The sequence below is a fragment of the Tribolium castaneum genome, chromosome 1, assembly GCF_031307605.1.
Source record: "Tribolium castaneum strain GA2 chromosome 1, icTriCast1.1, whole genome shotgun sequence".
NCBI classification, from domain to species: Eukaryota; Metazoa; Arthropoda; class Insecta; order Coleoptera; family Tenebrionidae; genus Tribolium; species Tribolium castaneum.
The window spans coordinates 10894327-10909366 of NC_087394.1; the positions used below are offsets into that span (position 1 = coordinate 10894327).

The window sequence follows — 15040 nt, forward strand, 5'->3', positions numbered from 1 at the left end:
ATTGCAAATTTATTTGCGGAAGAATGTACTGATATCAAAAATTGTGTATCTATCTACTCTAATTAAAAGGACGAAGACACTGGAGTTAATCTAATATTTAAGGAGTAAACTTTTCCTTTGGAAGATTTTTTTTAATTTTTGACTCTAATTTTGATGGTTTAGCTATTATTTAAATTATTATTTTTTATTTTTTTATCGCCATTTTCTAGAAAAACGAACTTGTTCTTAATCGTGCTCTGACCTTAATTACGCATTCAAAAAAATTTTTGTTTGGTTTTATTTTCTCCTTTATAGTCTATTTTTTACCCTCTCTCTGGTTTTGTTTTTTTCTCTGTTCCATTTTATTTCTGTTATCTATCTTCCAAATATAATTTTACCCTCTATCTTATTCTATCCGAATATGGATGTTGGCAAGAATATCTCATATCATTTGTATTTTTTAACTTTTATCTTCTATTTTCTGGCTTCTTTTTTCACAGCCCTTTTTTTCTTTTTTGTTCAATCTTCTTCGTCTTCTTCTTCCTACTTCTGTCATATTTCTTGTCTTTTTATTATTACCTTTATTAATAATATTACTATTTTGTGTGGTTTCTCATCGGTTTTTTGTCTTTCTCTTCGTCCTAGAGAAAACAGTACAGATTTCTTGTGCATTATATTTTTTACAGCAGTTTTTACTGTTTTTTTTTATGTAATAATATTGTATTGTAAAATTTAGACAAAACTTGATTTAATACTGGATAGTCAGAAAATGAGAAACGAGTCCTATTTGAGTTTCCCTATCTTCAAAACGCTTTGAAATATAGAGTTTAATTCAGTTTTTGCTTTTTATAGAGAAAAGGGACTGAAAATTATTTCTGCCAAATTACACATAATTATTATTACAAAAAACAAAAAAAAAGTATGCGAAAAACTTTTTGAAAAAACGAAATCTCTTTATACTGGTTTAAGCGGTGACTATCTTACATATCTTACAGACCTGAAGCTGCTACCCTAGGTGTTTTTTTGTGTTACCTACCTTTTGCATAGTTATTTCCAAGTCGGTCTTTATTATGCTAGATTTACATAAACTTGAGCATAAACCTGTGTGTGTATGTTTAATTATATAATGTTTTGTTGCTCTTGTGAATGCTGTACTCATAAGCTAAAGTTGAATAGATATTTACTTTATCAAATGGAAAACAGTCTACAAACTGCTCTACTATGACTTAAACTTTTTATTAATTATTGTTCCACTTTTAATAAAGGTGCATTATTTTGCGTAAATAGAAAATTTGTTTCTATTTGTTCAGGTAGTCGTATTTTACTTACATTTTTTTGCATTTTTCAGAGAAAATCTGAAATTTTTCCAAATACGAGTACGTAGGTAGATTTTCATAGACTTGTGTTGTAGTAATTTAACATTCTAGTTTAAAACTTCATTCACTAGTTATAGCGTATAACAGTTATAAGTAGTCGTATACAAACGTATATTTTTAATTTTGTAATTTATTATCACATTACCCGCATATTAAAACGTAGGTTTAAAAAGTTACGCAATTAGAATTGTTGATTGCAAACTAGTGTGAATATTTTATTTGCTGTAGTTTGTGTTTATGTGACAAATAAACCTGAGAAAATAGGTATAAGTAACTGACTTATTCGTCATTACTTTGTAGTAAAAAATGTAGTTAAAACTAATTAGTGAATATTACGGATAAAATCAAATGTCACGAGAAGGTATGTGTTTGTTTACCAAGTTTACTTTTTGTGAATAAAATATTTATTATTATCTGTACAAGCGTGGGCCAAACAACATTGTAATTTACATTCTACAAATTTTTAAGTTAGATAACTTCGATAAATTGTAATACCGAATCAAAGAATCAAGCTTGTTTTCTAAAATGTGTGTGATTTATTTTAAATTTCAATATTATGATGAGAAAACTTCCTTTTGAAAAATCGGCAATCGTTTGAAATGGATTTTTATATACATTTTTTACTGGAGTACTTATTGCCAACATTTTCTCTGAATTATACGAAGAAAGAATATTTTGGCAAGCCACTTGGGATGTAATTGCCATAAAATGGTTACAATGTGTCTATTTCTATGCCAACACATGAAGGTGTTTCTTCTTGAATTAAGTTTTACGACGTATTTATTGGTGTGCATGTGCATATGAAAGTAAGTAGGTTTATTGTTTAAAAAACAGTGGAAAATAAGACCAATAGCGCAATTGCGATAACAATGATTAGAAATTAAAAGTCAATTTTTCCAATTTAATTGATTTAGTTTCATGATCATTACTGTGACATACAAATACCCACGTTTTATCCTATTTTAGAATTTCATAGACAAAAGTTGTTAACAAGAGTTGAGTTTTCTCTGAATTCAAGGGAGAAAAAGTGCAGCGTGATATGAAGTTCAAGTCTCAAAGGATAACCTGCGAAGTCGTTGCTAAAACTTTCGCCGAAAATTGCGAAAATTTATATCCATAAAGTCTATTTGTTGGTTCTTTTAAATGACATTCTTGCTTCGACAGCGCGCATTTTTTCTTTATCTCAAAATAACCAATTAAATTTAATCAGTTTGCTTTATAAGTTCCATCTCTCTAACGCTTTGAAGATGATATCGCGAATTGACAAATAAACAAATAAAATTATATTGTCACAAAACTCAACTTCAAGAGATCATCGAATCGTTTCACTTTAATTAAATTTCTTCTACATGATGCAAGGTCTATAAAGTTATAACGGTGGTAATAAAATGCACTCGCAGCAACTAAGTCCTTTGAACTAAAAATAGATGAAGAAAATTTGCACGAATATACAACATTTTCGTTTCCAGTTTTCTTGCTGTTAAACGTAATTTCAGAGATACAAAAGCTCAACACATTAATTAAGGTGATTTATAAATTTGCAACTTTACAAGTTTTCGGGTCCAAATTGAAAAAAAAACTTGTGACGTGGAAAAAAACTAACTTTGGAAAAACAGTCCAATATCATTACACGTTATTCCTGTGGTGATAAAAGTGTTAAAATACTATACAGGGTTGCCTAGCTCAGCTAGCGTCTTTTGTAGCTCAGTTATTAGTAAAGTTGGATTTTTTATATTTTGTAGACGATATTTCTACTCTAGGACTTATTTTAGGAAAATATTTTTAATTATACAGAGTGTCCCAAAAAAAGTATGACGTCGACATTATTTTTTGTGTTCATTAGGATACATTTTATCTTCTAAATTGGTTCAGGGATTGCTTTAAAAAAGTAAAAACAAAAAAATAGAACAACGTTTTTTTGTTGACATTATTACTAAGTACGTGTTGAACAAGGTCTAGTAGACTTATTAATTAAGTTTGATTGATCGGAATTACTACAGGGGGTTGAAAAATATTGCCACTTAAGCAAAATAAAGGGCTCTAAAATTTAGGGAGTTTGAAAATAAATTGTAAACACCCTGTAGTAATTCAGATCAATCAAACTCAATTCATAAGTCTGTGAGATCTTGTTCAAGACGTACGTACTAATAATGTCATCAAAAAAGTACCGTTGCTATTTTTTATTAAATTTTAATACTAAAAATGTAAAAATGATTTTTTTGGTTTTTATTTTTTTTAACAGTAACCCTTAAACCCATTAACAACATTTTTAAAGACATATAGGAAGCTAGAAAGGCATCCAATTGAGCACTAAAAAACAATAGCAGGCTATTAAAATATATATATATATATATATATATATATATATATATATATATATATAATTATGACGTCATACTTTTTTGAGACACTATGCATAATCAAAAATATTTTCCTGAAGTGTGTCCTAGAGTATACAGGTGATTTTTTTAGGGCCTACAATAGAAAATTTTTAACATTTAATATAGCATTCCATAGTTTGAAGAGTTTCTTTGAATTTTCGAAATTGTCAACTGTCAAAATTCATGGCTAAGTATGATTTTTTCAAAATGGTTTTTCAAAAAACTGCAATAACTTAGTTTTTTCAAATGGAACGACTTTATTTTTTTAACGGCAGCTGAAAGGACATCGATATTAATGGCGATTTTTATCAATACGCTTTTACCTATTTTTTACAGTTTTTGAAAAAAATTACAGAAAACGGATTTTACTTCGTAATTTTCATAGTTAATCAAGTAGACCTTGTGAAATGGTCAACAATTGTCAAACTTCAATATTTTATTTAGTTTTTAGCTGGTTCATTATCGAATAAGCAATAAAACAATAATATTTAAATATACTTTAATATAACTTAGTGAATTATGTAAAGTAATTCAGTCAGTCTTCCATTGAATTTTAAATTTTTTGAATGAAAATGGTGAACAAATACGACATTTCCTTTAATTAATAGCACAATTTTATCGTATTTTTCGAAAATTTGTTTGATTAAATTGAAAATAATAATCTAAAATTCTGTTTTTGCGATTATTTCAAAAACAGTAAGAGATAAATGTTGAACATGTTAATAAAACTCTGCATAAAAATTGATGTTCTTTCACTTGGCATTGAAAAAACAAGGTCATTTCATTTGAAAAAAGTGTTTTATAATCATTTTTTAATCATCATTTTCAAAAAATCATAGTTGCCTTGCAATTTGAGAGTTGACAATCCTAATGATTTCAGAATACTCTTTGAACCTTTGGCTATCAAATACAAAAAGAATTTTATTGTAAATAAAATAAAAAAAAATAAAGAAAAATAAAAATAAAAATATTTTTTATTGTAAAGGGTTTACGACCTGTAATATTTTAAATAAATTCCTGCAAATGAAAATTTTATCAAAAAAATTATGACAGATAAGTTCTAACAATTAGGGTACATTTTATTTAGTTTCAAGTGGCAAAAAATGCAATAAAAATAGGTGTTACTACTTAAAATTTCAAAGTTCGCGCCCATTTCTCATAGTTCTCTAGCTATATTAGAAGTTAAAAAGTTTCTAATGTAGGCTCTAAAAGAATCACCCTGTATAAATAATATCTACAAAATATCAAAACTCCAATTTAAATAATAAACGAGCTACAGAAGACGGGAGCTAGGCTGGTCCACCCTGTATGTATGGATTATCTTTTATTTAGAGCTGAGTTTATTTAAAACTCGTTTCCGGAGAGATTTACAAAAAATAGGCCTTCGTCTGAGAGAAATCAGTCGCGAGATTTTATCTTGCAAATTCCGCAAGCTGAGAGTGTCAAGTCATATTCACTTATCTTAGAAAAATTGATTGATTATGATTACCTTCAGTTTTTTTTTCATTCGACTCAATATTTATGAAACAGAATAATAAAATATTCTCCTAATCTAGTTATTTGAATACCAGTAAAGTCTGCTCTCGAAAGTAGGGCTCGACTTTATCTATGCTGATGTTAGAAAAAGAGAAAAACTGTGATCTATACTGGTTTAGAGGAAACAGTAGCTTATCAGTTCCAGAAGTAGGTAATGGGGTGATAGTAAATTTTGTGTCTACTTAATGCACTCAATGATCGTCTATAACCCCGTAAAAGTAGGATTTCGATATCTCAAGTAATGAATTTCCTATCGCTACACTCCTACATCGCAGGATCATTAAAGCTCTCTATTTTATGTAGCGCTTATGGGCTTTCGAGCTAATCCACCATACTTAGATGATACAACACAACAAATTCACATATTGAACGCCAATTGACGTCATCGGTTAATTAATTAACGGCTTTTCCAATGGAAATGTAACTGGAATAGGATTTTCGGTCGATTGTGTTAACTTTTCGTATTTCTCATTAACAAGTTGTGTCAAGAACACAAACGCATGTACAGGATGTTTATAAACATGTGAATTAAAGCAGCTTTGATATTCAAATGCTTGCTTCGTTTGCTGTGTCATGTGTTTTGTTTGGTTATTCAGCTTTTTATTCATGTTATGGAATTTTAGGGATACCGTATTGAAACTGAGCATTTCTTAATTTCTTGTCATTTAAGAGTTTGATGATTTTTTCAGTTACAATCTGTGATTCCCACACTTAATTAGGATCAGTCTCAAGAGATTTCAACAGTTTTTTTATTTAATACTATAAGCTGTTTCAAAACTATAAAAACGCCAACGTCGCATTTTACCGAATTATTTTTTTAAATAATAAGATTGATAAAATTGTAGAATTGTTATGTATTAATAATGATTAGATCTCTTATTGAAAGTATACATTAAATTACCTATTGTTTTTTTTTGAAGTGCATAATTAATTTATTAATTAACAACTAATATTGAGAGAAAATGCGACTTTGGCGTTTTTATAGTTTTGAAACAGCTAATAGACATTTCTGGAATTCCCGAAAATTAAAATGCCTTATATCCTATAAATTAATTATATTGTAATTATTATTATTCTTAAACTGAGACCACTAGAACTCAGGTTAAAATAAAAAGTAAAAGATTATCTATAAATCACTATTTGAATAAGTGCGATTTAAAGCAAAAATAATAATTCCAGCGGTATTAGATACATATTTAGCGATTTTTGGTCGAATCTATATACTTTGTATATACAGAGTGTATCTCAATTTATGAAATTATACATGAGATGTTGTTTTTTAATGAGGAAATGAAACAAAAATCCAAAAAGTCGGTCTTCGTACCTTGTTTTTGGTACTTTTTTATCAAGTATTTCTTTCAAATGAACCAGAACTCAAAGTCTGTAATTTACTTTTATTAATAGAATTTGTCTGTACTAGTAGGTTAGGTATTTAACAATTTTGAACTCTATTGTATTTCCCTACATTTTTTTAATAAATAAATAATTGTTACTAAATCTCTGCAAATCTGTGGAATATAACACTTGTTTTACTTTGCAGAAAAAGGGATATATTATCGAGTGCGTTAAAAATGAGATTATTTATCAAAAATTATATTTTTTTTAAGTGCATCTTATTAGGACGATTTTTGTGACTGAGTTTGAAAAATTTTCGTCTAAAAAAACAAAATATATTTCAACTGGCTTTGGGAAAAATCGTCATGATATGTTACGGAATTATTTTTTTAAACAATAAGATTGATAAAATTGTAAAATAGTTATGTAATAATGATTAGATCTCTTATTGAAAGTATACATTACATTACCTATTGTTTTTTTTTGAAGTGCATAATTAATTTATAACAACTAATATTGAAAGAAAATGCGACTTTGGCGTTTTTATAGTTTTGAAACAGCTAATAGACATTTCTGGAATTGCCGTAAATTAAAATGAATTATATCCTATAAATTACTTATATTGTAGTTATTATTATTCTTAAACTGGGACCACTATAACTCAGGTTAAAATAAAAAGTAAAAGATTATCTATAAATCACTATTTGAATAAGTGCGATTTGAAGCAAAAACAATAATTCCAGCGCTACTAGATACATATTTAGCGATTTTGGTCGAATCTATTTACTTTGTATATACAGAGTGTATCTCAATTTATGGAATATTACATGAGATGTTGTTTTTAATGATGAAATGAAACAGAACTCGACAAAGTCGGTCTTTGTATCTCGTTTTTGGCACTTTTTATCAAGTATTCCTTTCAAATGAACCAGAAATCAAAGCCTATAATTTACTTTTATTAATAGAATTTGTCTCTACTAGTAGTCTTTATTGTACTTCCCTCTATTTTTGTTAATAAATAAATAATTGTTACTAAATCTCTGCATATCTGTGGAATATAACACTTGTTTTACTTTGCAGAAAAAAAGAGATATTAGCGAGTAAAAATAAAATTTTGCATGATTCAAAATTGGTAAAAAAATATTAAAAAAAATATAATTCACTTCCAACATGAACACACATCACAACGGACTTGATACCTTTGTATTAATTTTAATTATTTTTCCGTGCAAAAAAAAGTTAATTTATTATTATCTATGGAAACTGTAAATATGGATTTACCATTTGTCATTATACTCGTATTTATCGCCTCATTTGCTCTCTGGTATGTCCGCGTTTTATTGCCCACATGTCTCTCTGGAAAATACGTTTGGAAATACCACAAATGTGCAAAAAAGTAAGAATAAAAACTGTTTTATGGGACATAATTTTTTTAAAAATTATGTTTTATTTTGAGAACATAGATTTTAAAATAAGAGCAGGAACAGTTTTTTTAAGTTAACAATATTAAATTTTTGAAATTCTAAAGAATGCTTGCAATAGCTCGAAATCTGGAAAAAAATTACATGAATTTACCGAACATTTTTTGTGATTTTCTATTCAGAATGTTTGTCTTCGAGCAATTTTGTTTAAAAAAAATAATTTAAAATAAAAATAAGTACATATAAATTTTTTTTTCTCTCCAAAATCATTAAAAACCATCAATGATTATTCGAGATTCTCAAAATATCTAGAGAATTTTTGCAACTACTGAAAAGTGTCCTAAATTCTTAAATTATTTGTGATTATCTCTTATCGAATGTCAAAATAAATTGTGCTTTTCTCCAAAATTCTTGACAATAACACCAAATCAAAAAATAATGTGCGAGTTTCTGTCCAGAATATTCAAACTTTCTCAGTTTTGTTTTTAGAAAAATTAAAACTACCAAAATACCTAGCTAAAAACCATCAATAATTTGTTATAGGACACAAATATTTCTAATTTCTTTTGAATTTATTGCAGGAGCATGTTTTTTAAGTTAAAAATGTTAAATTGAATTCCAAATAATCCATGCAATAGCTCGAAGTCTTAAAAAAAATAATTCTTTAAAAATAAATATAAACTCTGGTTTTTCTCCAAAATCGTAAAAAATCAGTGATCTTCCGAAATCTTCAAAATTTCCTAAGAATGCTTCAAATCGTTTAAAAAATCATTTGTGACTTCTTCAGGAAGGTAAAAATAAATTGAACCTTTCTCCAAAATCGTTGACAATCAATCAGTCAACAAAAATCTTCGAAAACCTTTTGATTTTCCAAAAGATCTTTGCAAACACTGAAAGGTTTGGTAGTTTTATTGGTCCTGAAAAACCTCTACCTTTACTTAGAAACACCAAATCAGAAAAAATCATATGTGAATATCTATTCAGAAGTTTCAAACTTTTTTAAACAAATCCATAGAACTACTGAAAATCGTTGACAATCGTGAAAGATTGTTTATACTTTCGATGTATTCTCTCAAAATTGAACAAATAAATAAACTAGCAATCCTCGTGTTTAAATAAATAATTAAGAATACTCGTGAAAATAAATGTTTTTGACATCAAGGGCGTTATCAGTTTATCACTATAAGTGTTACTTGGTAACATGGTAAGTCTCTTGGAATCACGCACATAAAAGAGTTAGCTTAGTTTAATTTAATTAATATAAAATTATCCGCAATTTTTTTGGTAAGTGTTACTTAAGAAGTTCCTGGACAAAAGTCACCCTCAATTTGCCAAAAAAAAAAATTCGCGTTTTTAGAATAAAGGTGGAAATAAAAGACAAAATTATTTCGGCCTTTCTATTCAGAACACTCTCACACTGTTTTGAATTGTATAATCAAAATCGTTGAAAATCATCCGTTATCTGAATTTAAAAAAATCGCGCAATTACTGTTACACTGTTGACAGTCGTAAAAAAATACACTTTGTTGCGTCTCTTTAGATATTCGTATATGAAGAATAATTAAAAATTCTTTCAGATATTTTTGTCAAATAATTTGAACGAACAATTTTATTTTTAATAAAAGTAAAAAATAAATTGTCATCTTTCTCAAAAATCATCAGTAATCCTGCCATATTTGTATGCACCGAATCACCCATTTCATATTCAATTCGGAAGATTCGAATAAAAGAGACACCTAAAAACGTGAAGAGGAGAAGCGCACACGCATGTTTTGTTTAATCTCCCTCTTATCAAGATACGAGACGCTTTCGGTTCAGCGTCAGTATCTCCAAGTGCCATGAATCGAACGCGTCGTGCTGCTACCAAACCGCGATGACATGTGGAGTGCTCTTTCGCGAACTGTTGTTACTCTCTGCAGAGGAAGACAACAAAAAAGTGAGTCCTAACACTCTAAAACCAATCCACACTTTCGCACTCTTCCCAAAGTCACCTCAAACACAGGACGACCTTATTATAACTATTTCAAAATAGATCGAACCTATTTTTTCACACCGGACGAATATTAATAAACGCATTATCGTGTATCGAGATAGCAATAATTTTATCAGATGTTTAATTAGTATTTACGACCAAGTAAATAAAATAAAATTGCACTTTTTACTTTGAAACTCTCACAATTTGGGTGAAATACCAAGTTATTTAAGGAAACTCGCAACTCGGAATAATTCTTTCATGTTTATAACAGTGTTTCTTTTTTAAAAAGATTACGCTGAGCTAATAAAGCTCCTAACAAGAGAACTTTTCCGGCATAAAGCGATAATTCTCTCGACGGAATTGTAAGTGGTGGCGATCTCCGTGTTTACATGTTTTTCCTGCTGCTAATGGAATTATTTACAAAAGTATAAATCTGTTTTAAAAATAAGTACGACCCACGTTGTGTTGTGATATTTATGACCCTGTTGCACTCCAAAGATATGTAATTAATATTATATCATAAATACCATTGTAAACTAGATATGTCTTGTAATTTATTCTAAACGACGCCTCCAGATGAATTGTCAAGTCGTTTGAAACGAAAATTTCAAGTGCTATTGTAGTGACTTTTGATACTAAAGTCTTAACAATTCCGATTACATCACCAAAACACCCAATTTATCAACGACTTGCCACATTTGGCAAACAATAGGTAATTTTTATTTATGGTTGTGATTTGTATTAACTGTTTGTTTACATTTTGGAGTTTAAGTACGTTTTAGACTGTTTAACTAGGTCTGTCTTTGGAACTAATCAAATCATCACATTAAAGAATATTATTCTGAATTTTGATTAAGACCACTCCCAAGTTCTTAATCTGTGTTGTGTCACATGGGCTCGTCAAAACTTACCAACTTGAACAACCGTGAGTTGAATAAGTGCCTGTAAAACTCAAAATAATTTAAAAAACCTTGTAGATTGTATTCTGTGTTGCATTTTATTACTATGAGGCTTGCCATCTTCCAAGAATCAACCTGTATTCAGCGTGGAATTTTTAACTGGAATAAAATTCGTAACTTTGATTTAGGCGATTTTAGTTGAAATTCCCGAAACAGGTTAATTTTTATTTTTTTTTGTCTGCATATGTTTTTTGTTTAACTGCTGTCAGAAATGCACAGCCACCTCATACTTTTTTTTTTAAATGTAATTGTATATCAAGTGACACCTCGTATGAAAGCCCACTTTGCAAGCAATACAACACTATTTGTTTCTTGAATTTTTTCAAAGCTTACGTGATAAAAAAAATAAAAACCAATTTTATAAGTTGGACAATATTTAATGCAACAATTGTTCAATGGCCACCGTTCTTCTCCTGGGAAATAATATAACGATAGTAGCATGAATTTCTAACATTTTGCAACATTTCTAGTGTGGTTTGTCTAATTTCAACTTATAAAAATTTATTTTCAGTTTTTATCGCGTAGGCTTTGAAAATATTCAGAAAACAAATAGCGCGTTGTATTCTTTGTAAAGTGCTCTTTCACATGAGGTGACACTTGACATACCGTTACATTTGAAGAAAAAAGTTAGAGGTGGCTGTCTAGTTTTGACAGCTGATAAACAAAAGCCATATCCACCGAATGATGAACAAGAAAAAACAAAAAGCGACCTATTTCTAGAATTTTCACAAAAAATAGCCTACTATATCTAAGTTATGAATTTTATTCCACTTAAAAATTCCATACTGTATAACTAACATAATCAAGTAAATAATTGCCAAAGGTTAATTAAATAAATGCAGTGTCTGCATTCTCATGACACTCACTTCGTTTGTGTCATTTCGTTGCTTAACAATACCGTGGAATTATTCACAGAGGTGGCGATAAATGATAAAACATGAAAGATTACAATAATTTTTATCATTAACTTTGCATTAAAATTTTAAAAATTAATTGAAAGTAAAATAAAATTAACATGCCGGTTAAGCAAAATTTTTATTTTTAATTTGACTAATGATGAGGATTGTGTATCCTCGAAACATGTTACATAAATTTAATATAAAATATTTTGACGTACAGTCATGATCAAAAAGAATGACACATTTTTTTGATGTGATTCGGCTAATGTGCTCGTTTAGCTAGTTTATAAACTAGCTAGATATTCTGCAAACTAGCTGGACAGTTTGTTGTTTGTTGCGGCCGGTTGGTAAGGGAGTCATCCTTTTTGAACGTGACTGTACAAGTAGTAACCCTTTGAATTTATCTCAACTTTAAAGCGCTGTTTATTCTGATGATAAATGCACGAGTATGTTTACTATTTTTGTAAAAGTTTTTTCTTGTACTTGTGTTGACAACCGATTTGCGACAATGTATTGTCATAAATAAGTCTGCATGAAGTTAATTATTCCTGAAAAAAAGGCGTTAATTAATTTTGTGCACCGTTATCTAGGTGCATTATTGCTACATGTGGTATATTATTGGTATATTAAATTTTACTACGGTCTCTATGAATTAATTTGTGAATGTGTCTGATTATATTTTTTAAATCGTTTCCTAGTGTGATAGTGATTGCCAGCTTTTGCGCTCTATTTTGGGAGATATGTATATTAGTTTTGAACGGTTTTGTGACATTTCCGAGCACACTTTTGAAGTTATAAATAATGAGATGCACCTATTTATAGGAAAATTTACATAGGATTTGTCAACAGTCAGCGTATAAATAGGTGAATTTATTTCTGATGTTGCCAACCTGTCGTTTAAACAAACAGTAACTGAGCATTTTGCTCAAAAGTTGTTAAATTATTAATTACATTAAAACGGGTTTGTTATTTGCTATTAAACATTTGCTTTCATTTATGATTTGTTAGCTTAAAGTTGCTGTAAATTTTAGACAAAAATTATGTGCTAACAAGTAAAGTTTCGCTAAATTTTCAGGGAGGTGGAACCTTCTTGTCTAAATTAAACTTACCTAATATGTTTTTGGAATAATTCTGTTTCATTTTATTGTTTATTGCTATGTGGCACAAACCATTTTTATACATAATTGTGCAAATTAAAGAAGGATCATTTGAGCTGATATTTTTATTATTTTTTTAAGTATCTAAGTTTTAAACTTTATGAACTTTGTGTTGGATAAATACGCGTACATTGATAAAATTAGTTTACAGAGATAATCATTTATTGTTTTAGGTACCTTTAACGTTATCAAACAAATTATTTTTATGTTTATTTTATTTCTGTTAAATAAAAATGATAGTTGAAAATTAAAATTAGCGTTCGTTGCGAAGATGAGCACAAACGTTTTTTTGATGAAAATATATAAAAGTATTTCTGTTGCACTTGTTCTAAAGCAGAAAACTATAAAATCATCTGCGTTTTTTTGAGGAGAAATGCAAATAAGTCTAGGAACTTGGTAGACCTGTGAAACAAAAGAAAAAATCGTAAAATTAAATTTGAAACACGTTATTTTTGTGAAATTTTAAGAAAACTTTTAATCAAACAAAGTGTAGGTTAGATATTCGGTGCTAAAATGTGTTATTTTTGTGAATATAGGAACTTTTTAAAATGAAAGACTTCTTACTAAATTTGAAGAATATTGCAAAAATGTAGAACATTTCAAAATTACATGTTTCGGAAATTCTTATTGCGCTCGTATTGGCGTTCTTTTTTTTGTAAATTTTATGTAAACAAACCAAAAATAATTCGTTATGTTTGCATCTTCTAACGAATTTATTATTATAGTCATGTAATAGATATGTTATAATTGATTAAATGGTTATGCCAAAATAAACTAATGTACGACTTTTTAAATACAATGTGTTCAAAAATGGTTGTTCATCAAGTTGACTATTTAATTCAAATGTAATGTGTAATGTGTAATGTTTGGACGAAGCAAATGACTATTGTAGTTCCTCTGTCAAATCTTTGAATTAACATTTTACTTTTTCCATTTTTCGGCTAAGTTGTTTCAAGTGTAAGATTTGTCGTGATTTGTGTTTTATATGTCCGTAATTTTTGTTGTTGTGTATTCATCGTTTTTGGATTATTTTGACAGATCTGTCACTTTGACGGCATACACAATTTAAATTATGCGGGACATTACTTTCAAATTTCATAGGTGACTTGATGAGCAGCCATTTTTGAACACATTGTATTTAGGGATTTAGGAATATATTTTATTAATAAACTTACAAAATTAAAAAAAAATTCAAAAGGTAATTAACTAAATTAGAAGAAAAAAAACAAAATCAAGTAAAAATCTACTATGTGTGAATGTTTGAACTGTTAAAACAGGTTTGGAACATTTTTCGCCGAGGAAGCAAAGCAGAAAATTTAAAAATCAACCGAAATATGGTTACTATTTACTTTCTAAGAGTTTAAGATCTCATTTTTCAGCAAGAAACTTAAAAAATGTTGATAATTGGCTAAAACAGACTGTAAAATCGTTGAAAAATGGCCTGAAGTTTTTTTTGAATGTGTGAAGCTTTTTTTATTTACTGAATCAAAAGTACTTGAAAAAGCCACAACAGTGCTGGAAATTGAATCCTCTACATAATACCTACTTTTTGTTAATTTAGGAACACTTATTACTGAAAAAATTAAAGCTGACAATATTTTGAGAAAAAAACTGAAAACCATAAAATCAAATCTGAAGGTGTTTTTTTGAGCTTATTTGAGTAAACAAACATTTTTTAGATGAGAAATTTGCTGAGATCCAAAAATTTTGTCAAACAGAAGTAAAAAAATGTCAAATTAAGTCTGAATAATACGTGACTTTCGAAAATCTTGCCACAACTTTAGAATCGAAATAAAGTGTACCTTAAGTATTTAAATCAGGTTTAAGATGTGTTAGGTGACTTTAGGAAAATTTAAAGAAATGCAAAATTTAGTCGAAAATGCGTTACTTATTGCTCTTGTGTCAAAATATTTGCTTGCTTCGACAGATTTATTATAGTGTTTTTTATAAGAAAGAAAGAAGAAATCGCTAAAAAAGTGTTACCTGTAAATATTTTATCAATTTAGGAACAGATTTCAACGA

General features: G+C 28.5%; 1 protein-coding gene across 10 annotated transcripts in view; it reads left to right on the forward strand.

Moving 5' to 3' along the window:
- LOC659510 (probable 3',5'-cyclic phosphodiesterase pde-5) overlaps positions 1 to 15040 on the forward strand; it is a 94018-nt gene that overhangs the window by 12231 nt on the left and 66747 nt on the right. Inside the window, exon 1 of one of the 10 annotated variants that reach the window (XM_015978473.2) lies at positions 9806 to 9964. The exons of 8 other annotated variants lie outside the window; for them this stretch is intronic. In XM_015978473.2, coding sequence (XP_015833959.1) covers positions 9907 to 9964 — 58 coding nt within the window. In that variant the 5' untranslated portion in view covers positions 9806 to 9906. Of the gene's footprint in view, positions 1 to 9805; positions 9965 to 10696; positions 10716 to 15040 lie in introns of those variants that run through there. One more of the 10 variants, XM_064355574.1, reaches the window with a different exon arrangement.